The 17,279-nt window shown below is 36.6% G+C and overlaps 1 protein-coding gene across 4 annotated transcripts in view; it reads left to right on the forward strand.

Moving 5' to 3' along the window:
- C1GALT1 (core 1 synthase, glycoprotein-N-acetylgalactosamine 3-beta-galactosyltransferase 1) overlaps positions 1-5,231 on the forward strand; it is a 42,668-nt gene extending 37,437 nt beyond the window's left edge. For all 4 annotated transcript variants that reach the window (XM_045494876.1, XM_045494878.1, XM_045494877.1 and 1 more), the window contains exon 4: positions 354-5,231. In XM_045494876.1, the coding sequence (XP_045350832.1) occupies positions 354-545 (192 nt within the window). In that variant the 3' untranslated portion in view covers positions 546-5,231. The remainder of the gene's footprint in view (positions 1-353) is intronic.
- Positions 5,232-17,279: the final 12,048 nt, after the last annotated feature.

Below are 17,279 nucleotides of genomic sequence, written 5' to 3' on the forward strand. Positions count from 1 at the left end.
AACATTATGAAGAAAAAACAAAACTCAGAAATAGAGCTTCATTCTTTATAGAGCTGCCTCTTTCATTTGAGGAAGTCTTAAGATTCTTTTCTGCAAAAGCACTATAGATTCTAAGAGAATATTATTTCAGTTAGATATATTTTAGCAGTTTTCATGTTTAGTTTTAAATCATTAAGAACTCTAAAAATTCTTTGTTTCTTCTACAGGTCTAATAAATTGGATGTCTCTGCTTTACCTTGCTAGCTTTAATGCTTGGATTCTGTTAAAATTAATATTTCCTCAATGAATATGTTAATATTGTATATTAACTGTGTACTGTTTAATAATAATGCCTGTTTCCATTACTTTTTTAGGGTCCTGGTTGCTGTTCTGATCTTGCAGTTTCTTTTCACTATGTTGATCCTACAACTATGTATGAGTTAGAATACCTCGTTTATCATCTTCGTCCGTATGGTTATTTATATAGATATCAACCTGCCTTACCTGAGAATATACTAAAAGAAAGAAGTCGAGCATACAAAAATGAAGATCCAAAAGTAAAATGAGAACTCTTGAAAGAAAAACATAAATGAAGAGGTAAACTGTCTAGCATTGCACTGAAGAACTTCTGCATATCTGATACAGAACACTGGAGTCCCAGTGAGGAATTCTTTTGAAGTGAACATTCCATATTAGAAATCTTTCATACAAATGACTGTAAACTGAAGCTTTAAGTGAGCTGTGAAATCTGTTAAAATGTGTTTTGATACAGTAATATATATATATATATATGAAAAAACTTGTGTTTTTAAAATGGTGGCCAGGCAGAAGGACTAGAAACAAGATTTTTGTTGTCTGTTCTCGACCACATGTATTATTTTCACTGAGAAACTAGAACGTTTAAATTTTCTAAAACTATACTGCACATATTAGTAAAACACACACATGATGCTAAAGGTCTGCCTTAAAGAAAAGTTTAGAAGGAAATATTGTTGCTTAATGTTATTTATAAACTCAAGACATGAGTTTATATTTGCAGCATGATATAAATGAACCAACCCCCCCCAACACACACACACACACACACACACACACACACACACGCAGTTTTTGTCTAATGAAAAATTTCCTGTGATTATAATTGGCAGTATTTCTTCCAGACGAGGTAAAGTAAGAATGGCACTTGTCCTAAAGTGCATTAATAAAACCACATTTTGAAATTATATGGGCCTTGACTGTATTATATACTTGGTTCTAATTAGTAGTTTATGTTTTACTGAGTCCCTGTTGTCTCTTTTCTAAATATGTTTATTCTTGAATACAATTTTAATTATTAATATTTATTTACTCAAAGCATTAATAGCATTCTATAAATACGCATTTTAAAATATTTTGTTCCCAAATTTACCCATTGTTAATCATGGGTAACTAATAAATAGTAAATTTAATGCTATTTGAGGATACTTTTCTTAGATCAGTGCCACTCTCAGGAATTACTAAGTGACATTTTTAATTGATTATTTAAAACTCATTCCAGCTACATAATTATAGTTCCTTTCGTTATCATCCTGTTGAGAGATGAAAATTTGTTTGTGCCTTTCATAACTTGTTTAAAGCAGAGTTTAGACATTCATTTTTAGGCTCTGAGGTGGCTATTGGTTACACTGGCAAAATAATTTGAATGTAATATTTTGACCAGAGTTAATTAAAAACATTATAAAAACAGAGTGCTTAAACAAACTGAAATATGTCAGATACTAAAAGACCAAATACTTAATTCATGAATAACAGCCTGAATTTTGATGCAGACTTAATATTTTGGGATATTTTTTTTAATTTATTTTTTTTGCCAATGGATAATTCTAACAGCAGAATACACATTTAATACTGTCTTCAAAAATACATTCATAAATATTTCATTCTAACTTTAGTGACTAAAGAATTTCTGGAAGGAAAGAAAAGTATATCCTAACAGAATATTTTGCAGACTATAAGATTATCTTAAATGTTGCAAATTTCACATGGCTGTCATGCCATTGACTCTGCTGCTTAGCTAAAGAGTTTATATTTATTGTGCCAAAACATGTCAAAATCATCTCTTTGGATGGTATTTTGAGAGGATGTTCATCTTAGTAGCAATTAGTGGTTATTATGGATTACTCTGTCCACAGAGTGAAAATTCACACCAGTTTTTACTTTAAATTGTTTTTTGTGGTTTTCACAGCAATATCATCTGCCAAAATTTCAAGTCATTCATTCTGTTGTCTAAACAACTCTTCACGTTGGTATGGATATGAATTTATTTGCAGTCCATATATGTTACTTTCTAAAAACCTTAACATTTACTCATGGGAAATTAACATTGTGATGAATCCTGGGGTCTAGTCAGACCACCTGGGTTTAAATTCCTGCTCTATCACTTCCTAGTTTTGTAACATTAAACAATTTACTTCATTTCTCTGTGCCTCAATTTCCTCATCCATAAATTAGGGACAGTAATACTACCTACCTCACAGGATTTTTATGAGAATTAAATGAGTGAATATATGTACAACTTTTAGAATGCTTGTCTGGCCCAGACTATGGAGCAATAAGTATAAGGTTTTGTTATTATTCTGTTACCTTAGAGTGTAAATATTTGTTCTAAATGAATGAAAAATCTGCTTTAATCAAATATATTGAAATATTTCATACATTTCTTGTAACAAGTAATAGCTAGTTTTATCTAATGCCTATTGTATGCCATATAGTATGCTTAGATATTCTGTGTATATTAGTGTTAATCTTCACAAATTGATTGTTCTTCCTGTATTATAGATGAGAAAACTGAGGCTCAGAAAATTAAAGTAACTTTTCCACTGTCACTAAGCTAGCAAGTAACAGAGCTAGGACTTATGCTCAAAGCCTGAGTGTTCATCATGCCATATCAGCCTTGAGGTTAGTCATCTAACATTATTTCCATTTTTACTTATTAACATGAGTGATCTGATACATCAGCCAGTAATAGTCAGATTAACCAGCCCAGTTGTCAGAGTGGCTTTCAAATTGTGGTCTTACACTCTTCTTGCCTGGGAGCTTGTTAAAATGCAGATTTCCAAACCCCAATCCCAGAAATTCTGATTCTAGCATGGGGCCCATTAATATGCATTATTGCTATATTCTCTTGGTCACTGGTTCTCAAAGTGTTGGCCCCAGGTAGCAGTATTTGCATCATCTGGGAACTTGGACATTCAGCCCCTCTGGGCCCACCCCAGACCTAAATCAGAAACTCCAGAGGTGGAGGCTAGCAGCTGTGTAAAGCCCTCCAAATGAGTTTTATTCATGCTAGTTTGGGAACCAAGACCTCGATAATTCTGATGCAAATAATGATTGGAATGCGCTGCAGATTTATTGCCCCAGAAGTAGGGTATCTTTCAAAGATTTAGATAAAGCATGTTTTAAATTGGTGTGGTCCCAGATCACACCATATAAAACGTAAGAGACTTTAAAGATAATTTAAAGGGTCCGTGGTTCATTCATTTTGACAAAATTCTTTAGCTTCTTCAGATTGACCAATATCAGGGCCCACAAGAAAATATGTAATTCTCCAAGTTTAGTAATTTCACAATGGGGGCAGGAAGAGTTTAATAAGTACTAGTAAATACATACTAGTTCATTAAATAAGCATATCTAAGTGAGTGTCCTCACTTGTTAGTAAAAATTTTTTTTCCAATTGTTAGTAAAAGCTTTTAAATGGAAGTAGCAAAATGCTATTTTATAATATGCAGAATGTTTTTTCTGCCAATTCATACTATCAAAATTTCATCACTTTTAAGAATCCATTTGACTGTCCTATATGACCTAATACAGCAAAAATTCTCCCAAGTATTTGACAGAGCACATAAAACCAGATTTCATGATGATGACTTACTATCTTTTAAATTAAGATCATTTGGATAAATGGTTGTAGTGTGGTCTCAAAACATAAGGCTTTTGCTATCTTTATGTTTTCCAACAACAGTATACTTATATTTTCAAGTGGGAAGTTCATAGATGATACAAAGCAGATTTGTTTTCAAATATTTTAAATTTCAGAAAGAGGAATTTTTGTTACTGTAAGAAAATTCAAAATAAATGGCCAGTTTTTAGTATTTTTTGAAGTACAGTAATTGCATTTGAGCATTAAATTTGTTAACTGGTTATTTTCATAATTGTCTCTTGAGATTAATTTTTCACTTCCGGGAATCTATCAAACTATTTATATTACCAGATTGAGGCTTGAAAAACAAAATGCTTCACTTTATTGATTAGATCAAGTCTATCCTTTTATTCTTCCTTTAAATTTTTAGCTCATTATACTATTCTGTCTTTGACAATTTCTTCTTTGTATTTGTTGCTCTTTATTTCCTTTATAACTAATTTCCATTTTCTAACTACTCTTAATGCTGCCTTTGCAAGGTTAATTTGGCTGTAATTAGTGATTAGAATTTGTATCACTTATTAATAACTTTATACCTGTTAACTTCAGATTTCCCTATGAGATTGGAAGTTAAAAAAATCCAAGAATAATGCCTACTGGCTCTCAGGATATTTGCCCTACTTAAAGTCTACAGTTCGACATTCTAGATACACAATTATTAAATAAAGTTATGTGGATTCCATTCCCTCTACTCCCTTTTCTCAAAAACAAACCAAAAAACTCTGATTTATTGTAGGCCTGACAGAAACATTCTTAAGAAATCTGGGGGACAACCTGTGGTTTATTTTATGCTAAATGTAACCTCTCTTGATTTAAAAATATGACTTATGTTTATACATTGGAGTTGAAATAGCAATTTTAACACAGATTAGAGTAAGAAATTTTACAAATTGTCTCTAGAAAAACCAGTTCTAAAACTAGTTTCAGAGGTAAATAGTGCTCTATTTCACCTCCATTTACCTCTGTAGTTTTTAGTTTTTATCAATTCATTTTAAATAACTTTGCAGGGCCCTACAAATTAATAATCCATATAAAGTATATGTTAGAGGGAAACTAATCTAACTGCTAAGCAGTGTGTTATATTACACAGTGAATATTTGTGTTTTGGAATTTAAAAATTATGTAAGGTGATAGTGTCATGAATGGCTTAAAAACGTGTGGTGACTTGCTTATTTTAAGTGATCCACTAACAAGTCAGAAAAATGTATTTTTAAATATGTTTTTTAAAGTGCCTTTTGAACATTTTTAAACAATGGATTTAAACAACCACGTAAAATAAATTACCATGTTTAAAGCTGTTTTATCTGATTATTTTTAACTGATATAAGAGTTGTGGGAGAGACTAAGGGGTAGTTTTGGGGTTATTTTACCAAAAATATTAATTCGTTTATTTTTTTTTTGAAAAATTTATTTTTTAATTTACATTCAAATTAGCATATAGTACAACAATGCTTTCAGGAGTAGATTCCTTAATGCCCCTTACCCATTTAGCCCATCCCCCTCCCACAACCCCTCCAGCAACCCTCTGTTTGTTCTGCATATTTAAGAGTCTCTTATGTTTTGTCCCCCTCCCTGTTTTTATATTATTTTTGCTTCCCTTCCCTTATGTTCATCTGTTTTGTATCCTAAAGTCCTCATAGGACTGAAGCCATATGATTTTTATCTTTCTCTGACTAATGTCGCTTAGCATAATAACCCTCCAGTTGCATCCACGTACTTGCATATGGCAAGATTTCATTCTTTTGATGAAAGAATTTTTGATTGCCGAGTTATACTCTATTATATATATATGCTAAATCTTCTTTATCCATTCATCCATCGATGAAGATTTGGGCTCTTTCCATACTTTGGCTATTGTAGATAGTGCTGCTATAAACATTGGGGTGCATGTGCCCCTTCAAAACAGCATACTTGTATCCCTTGGATAAATACCTAGTAGTGCAATTGCTGGGTTGTAGGGTAGTTCTATTTTTCATTTTTTGAGGAACTTCCATATTCTTTCCCAGAGTGGCTGCACCAGTTTGCATTCCCACAAAAATATTAATTTAAATTATGTTTCCATCAAAATTCTTTAATTTGCATAGGCTTATGTAATTTTTACTGCAGTATATATTTGTCTTTAAAGCAACAAAATACTCCACCTCTGATTTTGAATAATAACCTTAAAAAAAGTAGAAGGGTACCTGGGTGGCTCAGTTGGTTAAGCGTCTGACTTCGGCTCAGTGCATGATCTCGTGTTTGAGCTCCACATCAGGCGCTGTGCTGACAGCTCACAGCCTGGAGCCTGCTTCGGATTCTGTGTCTCCCTCTCTCTGCCCTTCCCCAGCTCACACTCTGCCCTTCCCCAGCTCACACTCTGTCTGTCTGTCTGTCTGTCTCTCTCTCTCTCTCAGAAATAAACATTAAAAATAATTTTTTTTTTTTTTTTTTTTAATTAGAAACACTCTATTACCCAGGTAAGTGTGTGTGGGGGACAGGGGAGTACTTTTCTATCTCTTGGTGTATTTTGATCTGTCATGTACACTGAGGAATTCATTTATTCAGGTAATTATTTATTCAAATAATTATGCCTGGCATCTACTGGAAAAACAGTGGTGAGCAATATGAATGGATTCCTAGTCTCATATGTCTATAGGCAAACAAGTTAATAGATGAATGAACAAGATATTTCAGAGAATGGTATTAATCAAAGAAAATAGTGATTTGATAGAGCAATTTTCTGGGTTAGGGTCTCAAGGGTGTCAATAAAGAATTCTGAGGAGGTAATATTTGAGCTGAGATCTGAAAAACATTTTGTATACTTGTTATATTTATTAGGTTCTTTGCCCCTACTATGTAAAAAATGAATATTTTTTTCACCTTTGCTTAATTATGCTTTGGGTATAGGAAAAGGCTTGGTGAAATGCAGTCAATAGACCAAAAACTTTGTGGTTTTAAGCATATTTCATCCAGAGCTCAGGTCTATTTGTTGATATTAAATCAGTCTAGTACTTTTACAATATGAATAAAAATTTACCTACCTCTTCCTTAAACAGATGATTGCAGATGTTCATAAGGCCCTTGAGTCTAGCCTATCTACCTCAATTTTCAGTAACTTGCCACCCAGTATGTTCCTTATTAGTGCACACCGTTATTTGGATTCACCAACTTTAGAAAACCTGAGGAAATAAACATCGCTTCATATTGCTTTAGTAGTGGAGTTGTACAATTTAATATATTCAGTTGCCCCATGTTTTCTAATTAATTGTATTCAGTTGTATTGCTAATTGATAAGTCACTCAAGAAGAAATTTATTTACCTAAATACATACAGATTTACTACTACCTATTTTAAGTTTTCCAAAGGTGTAGTCCTGGAAAAGATACAGAATTATTGCTTAATTTATCTTCTTCTTACTAAAGGGAGGCGAAGGTAACTGTGCTTAGAATAATAGGACATAAAAGTTATTTAATGTTTATAAAAAGTAATTTTTACAAACCTATTTGCCTGGTTACAGAAGCAGGAAAAAAGGGAAATAATTGAATCACATATTTTCTTAATCTTAAACAGGTAGCCACCTATTTCTGAGATCCTTAAGTTATCATGGTATTTGGTGGTTTTTCCCATCTGAAAGTCTCATAATCTTTACCAGGTTAGACCTTCTCTCAGTGTCTTACTGTCTTTAACCCTCTTAGACCACTAAATCTTCAAATTTACCCATAGGAAAACTGGTGTTCCAAGGTCGAATGACTCAGAACAGTTGAAGCAGAACTGAGTGGTGAAACTGAACCTGAGTCTGAAGTTCTAAAACACATGAAGATCCAGTCTTCTTTATAATATACTGACTTAGAAAGTAGATGAAAAACTGCTGGGTGCAGTTTAGTAATTTAAGATCAACAACGACCTCATTTAGGGCTAATTGATTACCTCATAATAATATAAATTAGTGCTTATTAAAGAATATTAATAGAATTTTTGCTATACATTAAATAGTAGAAATTTATTTATCTTATTACTTCTGTAATCTTTTTTTATTTTTTTAATTTTTAGAGAGAGGGAGCACATGCGCGAGCAGGGGAGAGGAGCAGAGGGGAAAGAGAGAGAATCGTAAGCAGGCTCCAGGCTCAGTACAGAGCCTGATGCAGGGCTCAATCTCCTGACTGTGAGATCATGACCTGAGCCGAAATCAAGAATCAGACACTTAACCGACTGAGCTACTTAGGTACCACACTAATTCAGTAGTCTTTACAAATGCTAAACTTACAGCATATTTCCTGAATTTATTCTTTGACTGTAGATCACCGCATAGAATTATTTGAAACTCACTTGTCAGGATGTCTTTAAAAGGGTTTTCTTTTTTCTCCTTTGCACCCAAACTTCCTGTCACTACTAAAACTGAAATACATGACAAAAAGTAGAAGCTGTGAAAATGCAAAGCATTTACCGGAAAGCACAGTTATTTACATCAGTGAGATTATTTTTTTTAAAGAAGTTAAAGTAGGTTGATTTCCTTTGACACCGTTTTTCTTCAGACTTCCACCTTATGTGACAGGATGGTAGTGGTTGCCTCCCTAAGTTATTGTACTTTTTACACCTAAGAATTAAAAATTAGCCCCACTCCATGGCATATCATGTTAAACTCAAGAGTTGTTTTGTTTACTTACTCTTTCACCTCTCCCACAGGTGATTCTCCAAGCTTCTGTATACACAGTCAGCAAATATTTGATTTACTTTGTTAGCTTTAATACATGTCACAATCACACCCGGGAGGCCCAGGTGTGGCAATACAGACATCAAGTCACCTAATAGCCTAATTCTAAACCAGTCAGGGCACACTGTCTTTCATATGAGAAAGAATGACAGAAATAATCTGACAAGTAACAATGGGGCTTCTAGAGCCAAGGGTGGCTGTGGTTAAATTAAATCTTCACTGTTCCTGATACTTCAGAGCTGTCTTTTAGGAATACTTGCCCTCCCCCATTAACAAAACAGGGAACAAAACTCCTCTAGGGACCCCACTCTTCATTTAGTTCACCAGTTTGGATAGAAAAGGGAGATGTGCTTTGAGGCCACACAAGTACAGTGACCCCATTTTCCACCTCGTGCAATGTACACAGGAAAAGATATTTTGATTCACCACTTTTTTTCTTCTTTAGTAGTTTAGTCTTGAGTCAAGGTAACTAAAGAATAATTTTACTTATGTATTGTGATCCCACAGTTTCCTTACCACTGAATAAAATTTAGCTATACATTTGCACTCTCTGCTAAACGTGTAGATGGGAGAAGGGTTACCATTAGAGAAATGGGAAAAGATCAGCCGCCTGCTACACACCACCAGTCAGGTCTTTGGCAGACCTCTCACTTTTTACTACTTTAACAGAATAAGCACAATACCTTCCAGTGACAAGAGGACGATCACGCTCCTATCAATCACTGTGAAGGGAGGACTGGCCAGGCTGAGGGCAGCTTGAGCTAGGCTTTTGCCTTGAGAGGAGAAGCAGCTTCCGAGTGTTGTGTAGGTCAGGCCTTTGCCCTAGGGCTTGTTGTTTTCAGTCTCTCAGTATCCCTGCACTTTCCTTTTACTCTTCAAGTCCAATTCTTACATTCATATGAATGACTTTTTACGCCCAGATACTTTGCTGGTCCTAGGGTTGCAGAGAGGAAAAGATAAAGTCTTGGCCCTGGGAATTCAGTGTTTAGGGAAGGCTCCTTCAACTTAACTATAACAGAGCCAATGATAGTCTTCAAATATGTCAAACCAAAACGGGCAGTGAAGGCTAAGGGCTTAAAGAGCAAAACTCAAAGACAAGACATGCCTGTTCACTTGGTGCACTATCCAAGGCAAATAAGGCTGCCTTTTGGAAGCTAATAAGCTTTTTATGAGATTAGAATTTGAGGAAGGTCACCCAGTAACTTCTGTAATGAAAAATTTTCTTGGTAGTATTTGCCCACTGTTAAGCCCATCTATTGAGTTCTTGGTTTCATTTATCAAATATATCAATTCTAGAATTTCTATTTGGTTATTTTGTATCATTTCCAGGCCTCTGTAAACATATTAAGTATAGACATTATAGAATCCATGTCTCCTACCCCCATTATCTGGACCACAACCTCCCCACCATGGGTCTATTTCTATTGTCACTTCTTTTGGTAATTCAGTTACATTTTCCTGTCTTATTATTTAAAAAAAATTTTTTTTTTTTAATGTTTATTTCTGAGAGAGAGAGAGAGACCGAGCTTGAGTGGGGCAGGGGCAGAGGGAGGGAGACACAGAATCCAAAGCAGGCTCTAGGCTCTGAGCCGTCAGCACAGAGCCCAACACGGGGCTCGGACTTGTGAACTGTGAGATCATGACCGGAGCCGAAGTCTAACACTTAACCGACTGAGCCACCCAGGTGCCCCGTTGTCCTATTACTTTTGATTGAATACTATCTTTGGCCGGAACATTACACTTGGTACTCTTTGGAATAGGACAAATGAATCTCACCTTATAGAAACTATAAAATCTATGCTATCCAGAGTCCTGCAGTGGCAGTAGTGTATATTTAACTGGCAACCCAAGAACCTCACTGACCTACTAGTCAAGTGGAGAAGTTACGCAGAGAGGTCAGCCAAGCATTGCCCTCAGAGAACCAAATGAGGGAGGAGCCCACTCTGATTCCTGTGATGTGTATAATATCCACATTGCACTGACTAGTATTCAGCCTAATAAAAATCCCTTTGTTTTAGACGGGATCAAGGGTAAGCAAACCCGCATGGTCTTTAAAGGATAAACTTGTATTTAGTGCCTTAGCAGTCATACTTCAGTGAGGGCTCCATGAACTCAAATTTACAGAACTGAGGGAGTTCTGAGGAGGTATCTTGCATTCCTTCAGCATTACTGAGTCATAGAAGCAAGCCATACACTCCACCATGCTTAGCAGACCTAAATTCATTAAAAGCTCCATTTGGAGAAACTTGCAAGTATTCATCTAGATAGTAGAGGCTAAGGGTTGGACTCTGCAGTTGGGAACAGGTACTGCCTCAGCTCTAAAGGAGTTTCTAAAGTTAAACATATCCTTAGAAGTCTGCAGTTTCTCAAATTTTAAAGTCAAGTCTTTATATTTTAAGAAAAGACTCAAGGTCTGGGCTTTTCTTTCTGGAGTTGGAACCTTGATATTATATCCCTAAGAATTCCCTGAATAGTTCAGGGACTCGGACACCCTCACCAACAAATCAATAGTAGTGTGACAATACTGCACTTGGAATAAGCACAGATATTTCGAAGATAATAACTTTGACTTTGTTAGCGCCACATGCCTAATATCATTTCAGTCTGATAGAGTAGGTTGGTATTACTCCTGTTCACCAATTCACCTGTCACCACCTGGTCTTGATCGTAAAGTGGGGAGATACATTGAGAGCAAAAAATAAAATCAGTTCAATTTTATGAGCATTCCATTAAAAGACTTCCAAGAGACAATCTTACATGAAGAGATGTTAAGAATAAAAACAGAATTAGGGAAAGGTTGAATTACATATTTAGCTGAAAATTAGATGATGTTTTAGATTCACAGAGAGCAAGAATTATGTCTCATTTATCTTTTTATCTTACACAGAGATTTGCAGAGTAGGTCATTCATAAATATTTGTTCAACTAAAAGGATCTCAGACTGTGACTTCATTACTTAAACCTTATATCATAGCATATCTATGTGCCTTGGTCACAGTCCAAGGGGTTTGGGCTAGATTTATCTTTGAAGACTCTTCTAGCCCAAAGCTAATCGACCTGTTGTGCCACCTTTCCTTACATTTTAATGTGTCCAGGAATCACCTAGTGTGCTACTTACAGTGCAGAATTCTAGGCCAAGTAGATCAGGAGTTGGGGCCCCAGGAATCTGAATATTTATTTATTTTTCTTTTTTATTTGAGAGAGCACAGTAGAGAAGGGCAGAGAGAGAATCTTAAGCAGGCTGCACATTTAGCACAGAGCTGAAGCGGGGCTTGATCCCATGATGCTAGGATCATGACCTTAGCCGAAATCAAGAGTTGGACACTCAACTAACTGAGCCAACGAGGTGCCCCAATCTGAATTTTTAAAATCAGTCCAGATAATTCCAATGCAAGCAATGTGGAACCTCACTTTAGAAGCATTGAATTGTATACTGACTTGCTTCCAGTGTTTGCTTGACATGTAGCAATTTTGTTATTTATCACTGTGAAGAATATACAGTGTTTTTTAACCTGGGATGATTACCTCTAAAAATGTACATATTACATTTTTAAAAATCTTTTGAAGCCAAACTTTTACCCAAGATGAATAGCACAGGAAACCAGAATCTTTCACACATGTCTTACCCACAGATAGCCTTCTGATTTCCAACTATACTTAAGAGCACGTTGTGCCCTAACTCTTTAGTGTTGGGTTAAGAAGTACTCTTTTCAAATTATCCCAATTTCCACAAAACCAAGGATATCAGAAGATGTAGAAAATGTCTATAGAATTATCTACTTTGGGGCATAAAATAGATACTTACATACATGAATCTGACATATGTCTTAACATCCAGACTGATTCTACTTTGTCCTATTCTTAGATACTATCCATTATTCTCTCTAGCTTAGCATCAGCATGTCAGTTCCAGCCAAATTAACACTTTACAAGATCCAGACTGGAGGTCAGTGAGTCGAGGCTCTTGTTACTCTAAAAAGCCTATCCGTGTTCTAAGGAGTAGTGCTTCCATCAGGACTGCCACTTAAGGCTGTGTTCCCACCTGCCATTGCTGACCACTCTACAGAACAATTAAGAGATGAATTTGGGAGGGAATAATTTCCTGGAGTCATTTTTCGAAAGATGATGGAACATTCTTGTATGTTGTTAATGTTTGAAATGGCTCCATTATTTTGCAAGTGCCGTATCCTGGATAGCTAACTATGGCTAACAATCTACCCCTTGTCTTGACTGCACCCAAATCATGTCTAGTGCATCAGGGGAAGGAAATGAATTCAGTACACTTCTTGCCTCTCTGAATTTTTCACTATTCCATCATTAGCTTTTATAACTCTTTTTGGCAGACTAAATTGAGACTTGAGAAAAGAAATGTTGAAGCTCATGATGAAAAATTTTTAAATCCAATACGTTTTTTTCTTTGTTTTTTCTGGTCATATTTTAAACTGCTAGATCACTTGCCCATTCTTTCTTTCTCAAGCTAAACAGAGAAACACACACCTGATGCGTGTACACAGGCACAAAGACACAGACACATCCACATCCTCAGGTTGATGGGACTTGTTAGAATCTGTTGCCAGCCTGAGACAAGCTTGCAGGAAAGTGGTTGGGAAGTGGCCTTGGGAATCACGCCTATGGGGAATTAGAGGGAACAGCTTTGTGCAGAGGGGGGTGTTGAACTGCAAGGCAACCCTTACAGAGGCCTACACCAGTCTCTCAGGGAAACTCTAGAACTGGAATGGCCCTTCAGTCTTGTCCTGCTTAGGGCAAAGCTGTCTGACCTTCATACACCAATATATACCCATCATTGGATGAGGACTGCCCCGGGAGGGGCATGATCTTGCACAAGGTCATTCTTTTCATCAGGGTCATTCCCTGAGAGAAACATGGCTGAGAGCCGTCAGCTGCCAATGTCCCCAGCAGTTGGGGAATGGATGCATCAGACTTGAAGGAAGGACTGGACCACACCCCACAGTGTCCACTAGAGAACCACAGTAAAAATGTGGAAATGAAACCTCACCTATGGCTGCCGTCTTTGTTTTGTTTTGGCTTTAGTTTTTGTTTTGTTTTGGCTTTTCAAGATTATCCAGACTTTCCCAGTGTCTCCACTCTTTATGCTTTGATTTTCAGTACTTTTAAGATTTCTCAAGGTAAAGATTAAAAATCAGGCTAAAACAATACTTACGTAAGACTTCTAAAAAATGCTCTGGGTAACTACTAGGTAGTAGGATATGCTCCAAGAGAGGAATATTCTGAACCAATTTGGGCTTCAGAGAAAAGTCGGTTGAGTTCAGGAGGCAGGGAAGTTGGGGTCTGCCTGTGCTGTGTGATTGGAACGGTCATGAAATATCTTAGCAGCTCTGAAATCATTTTCGTTTACAACTACCTGTGAATCTCCATGGTGCCTACCTGTCAGTGTCCTTTACTTGGCCCTTGGAATGAATTGTCTCCTCTTGTTATCTTTTTGTGTCTAATTGGAATTCCCAGGCTTGACTGCCCAATGCCTCCAACCCTTTGAGGTCAGGCCAGGCTACTGATTCTCTGTGTCCATGACCAGGGAGAGCATACATGTGAAGGTGACATTCCTATCCTGGTTTTTGCCTATATGCGAAGTAAGTTATGCCTAATATGGGAAACAATTTATACCTAATAAGCCTTCAATTATAAAACGTGGCAGGTACTAACACCTCACCTGGAGATTGCTGAATACTGGCTGATAACAAGATTGAAGGATGGGTAAGAGCCATTGGGATAAAGGGATGCTTGAAATAGGGAAGTGGATGGGCAGATATGGTAGGCAGTATTTCTAAAGTTCCCCCTCCCCAAAGGTGTCCCATCCTAATTCCCCAGAATGCATGAGTATGAGGAAATATCACTTCCATGATTCTGTTAATATAAAGCACAGTTTACATTAAAATAAAGGGATCATCCTGCATTATCCAGATGGGCCCCGTAGAATCACAGAAGCCTTTAAAAATGGAGAGCTCTTTCCAACTGGAGTAGAAAAGGAAGTCAGATTTGAAGCATGGAAGAACTTGATACACTCTTGTTGCTTTGAAGATAAAGGGGACCATGTGAGAAAAAAATGAGAGTTGCTTCTAAAAGCAGAGAGAGAACCCCAGCTGACATCCAGCAAGAAAATGGGGCCTCAGTCCTACAGTTGCAAGGGACTGAATTGTGCCATCAACCTCACTGAGCTTGGAAGAATATTCATTACCCAAGCCTCCAGGTAGGAACCCAGCCCAGGCAACTCTCTAATCTCATCCTGAGACCCTGAGCATGGGATCCAGCCTAGCGTGCCCAGACTTCTTAACGTACAGAACTGTGAGATAAACTAAGTTGGTGTTTTAAGCTGCTAAGTTTGTGGTATTTGGTTTTTGCAGCAGTAGAGAACTAGTGCAGTAGCCAAGACTAACAAGTCTACTCACTGTTTTGAAAAGCACTGTTGCTGTGGAGAAAACTAGAGGGTTTTTTTTGTTTTTTTGTTTTTGTTTTTTTTTTAAGATTCCACATATAAGTGATACCATACAGCATATTTCTTTGTCTGGTTTGTTTCACTTAGCATAATGCCCTCCAGATTTGTCCATGTTGTTGCAAGTGGCAAGGTGTTCTTTTTTTTAATGACTAAATAATATTCCTATATATAATTATATATATTTACCCCTCTATATATTCCTATATATATGGATTTCAATATATACATTCCTATATTGTGTATATATGTACATAATATTGTATATGTATGTATATAATATGTATATGACATTTTCTTTATCCATTCATCTGTTGACAGACACTGTGGTTGTTTCCATGTCTTGGCTATTGTGAATAGTGCTGCAATGAACATGAGTGTTTAGGTATCTCTTCAAGATAGTGATTTCAGTTCCTTTGCATACATACACGGATGGGAATGCTAGATCAAATGATAGTTTAATTTTTAATTTTTTGATGAGATGCCACATTATTTCCTTAATATCTGTACTATTTTACACTCTCCCTCAGGGGAGAGAGAGAGAGGGAGAGAGAGAACTATGCTAAATATGATGATGATGATGTGGGTGAGGTGATGGATGTGTTAATTATCTTGACCTTGGTAATCATTCTACAAGGCATATGTGTATCAAATCATCACATTGTACCCTTTAAATATGATTATATTTATCAAGTATTCCTCAATAAAGTTATAAATAAAAAAAAAATTGTAGAAAAAGAAAGAAAAAGGAAACCAGAATCTTCCTCCAGAACCAGTCTAGCAGAAGAGGAGGAGGGTAGACTAAGATCCAAAACTTAATGTGCTGGCTTGAGATTCGACTTTATATATACCAACCCATTTATTTCTAATACTTATCCTATGTGGCAGATACTGTTATATCCTAATATTATCACCATGGGCTGCCAACTACTGTTCAGAGAAATTTACTGATAAGTCTACTGAATTCTTAATCCAAGCTGCACACCGGAATCACCTAATGAGCTTTAGAAAAAAAAAAAAAAAATCCAGACGTTCAGGCCTTACCCCTGACCCACTCAATCAGTTAAGTACAGGTCTCTGACACTTTTTAAAGCCTCCTTGGATGCTTCTGATATAACCCATTGGTTTAAAGTGTGGTCTGTGGAATCTCCTCAGGGCCAGGGCAGACACTAGTGGTTGTCTCCTGACAGCTATTCCCTACTTCTCCGTTTACAACAGAACCCCAATTATGTTCAGGGAGCAATGTGCCTAGCCTGAGGTTGTTGTCTCAGTTTGACACTCCGTGTTTCACTTTCCCAAATACCTTTCCATCTCTTTGTAGCTAGAGGCAACCTGTAACAGTCTGACCAAAAACATCTCAGGAGAATGCCAGGAATGGAGAATTTCTAGGAAAGGTTTTGCTTCTAAAAAAAAAAAAAAAAAAAAAAAAAAGATGAAGGTGCACAAGGGGAGCTGTCTGGTACCATTCCTTGGGCATGGTAGTGAGAGGATGTGCTCCTGGGAGCAGCAGTCATCTGTGCATCTAAGCCTTAGATCTGAGACCTCTAAGGTAAAAAGCTAACATGCTGAGAAGTGAGGACAGAAAGAAAGCCTGAGGCTCTGATGACATCACTGAGCTGCACCAACCCTGGAGCAGTTATTAGGAGACTTGTTACTATGTGAGATAGTTAGATTATTGAGTATTTTGTTACTTTCAGTTAAAAGCATTTCTAACTCCACACAGGACTGATTTAGAATGCAAATCAGAATTTCTGGTAATAGGGTCTAGAGTACTTGCATTGTGAACAACCACCCAATTCTTTGTGCACTGGCATCTAAATACACTGATCTAGGATCACCTATCCAGAAAATGATGAAGCTACTTCTAACTGGCCCATGTTTTTTTTCCACTTTACTGTGCTGCAAAGGAATGGAAAGACATCTATATTCCTTGCGTGTTACTACAGTCCTCATGGGAAAGTTGGTATTCTGTATATCAGAAAATAATAAGTAAGGAAATAACTGGAGAAAACATGTCCACAAGTTTTTATTTAAAAAAAAAAAAAAAGGTCTTGGGGCACCTGGGTGGTTCAGTCGATTCCTACTTCAGCTCAGGGCATGATCTCACAGTAAGTTCGAGCCTCCCGTTGAACTCTGTGCTAACAGCATGGAGCCTGGAGCCTGCTTCGGATTCTGCATTTCCC

This window comes from Leopardus geoffroyi, chromosome A2 (assembly GCF_018350155.1).
Source record: "Leopardus geoffroyi isolate Oge1 chromosome A2, O.geoffroyi_Oge1_pat1.0, whole genome shotgun sequence".
Taxonomy (NCBI): domain Eukaryota; kingdom Metazoa; phylum Chordata; class Mammalia; order Carnivora; family Felidae; genus Leopardus; species Leopardus geoffroyi.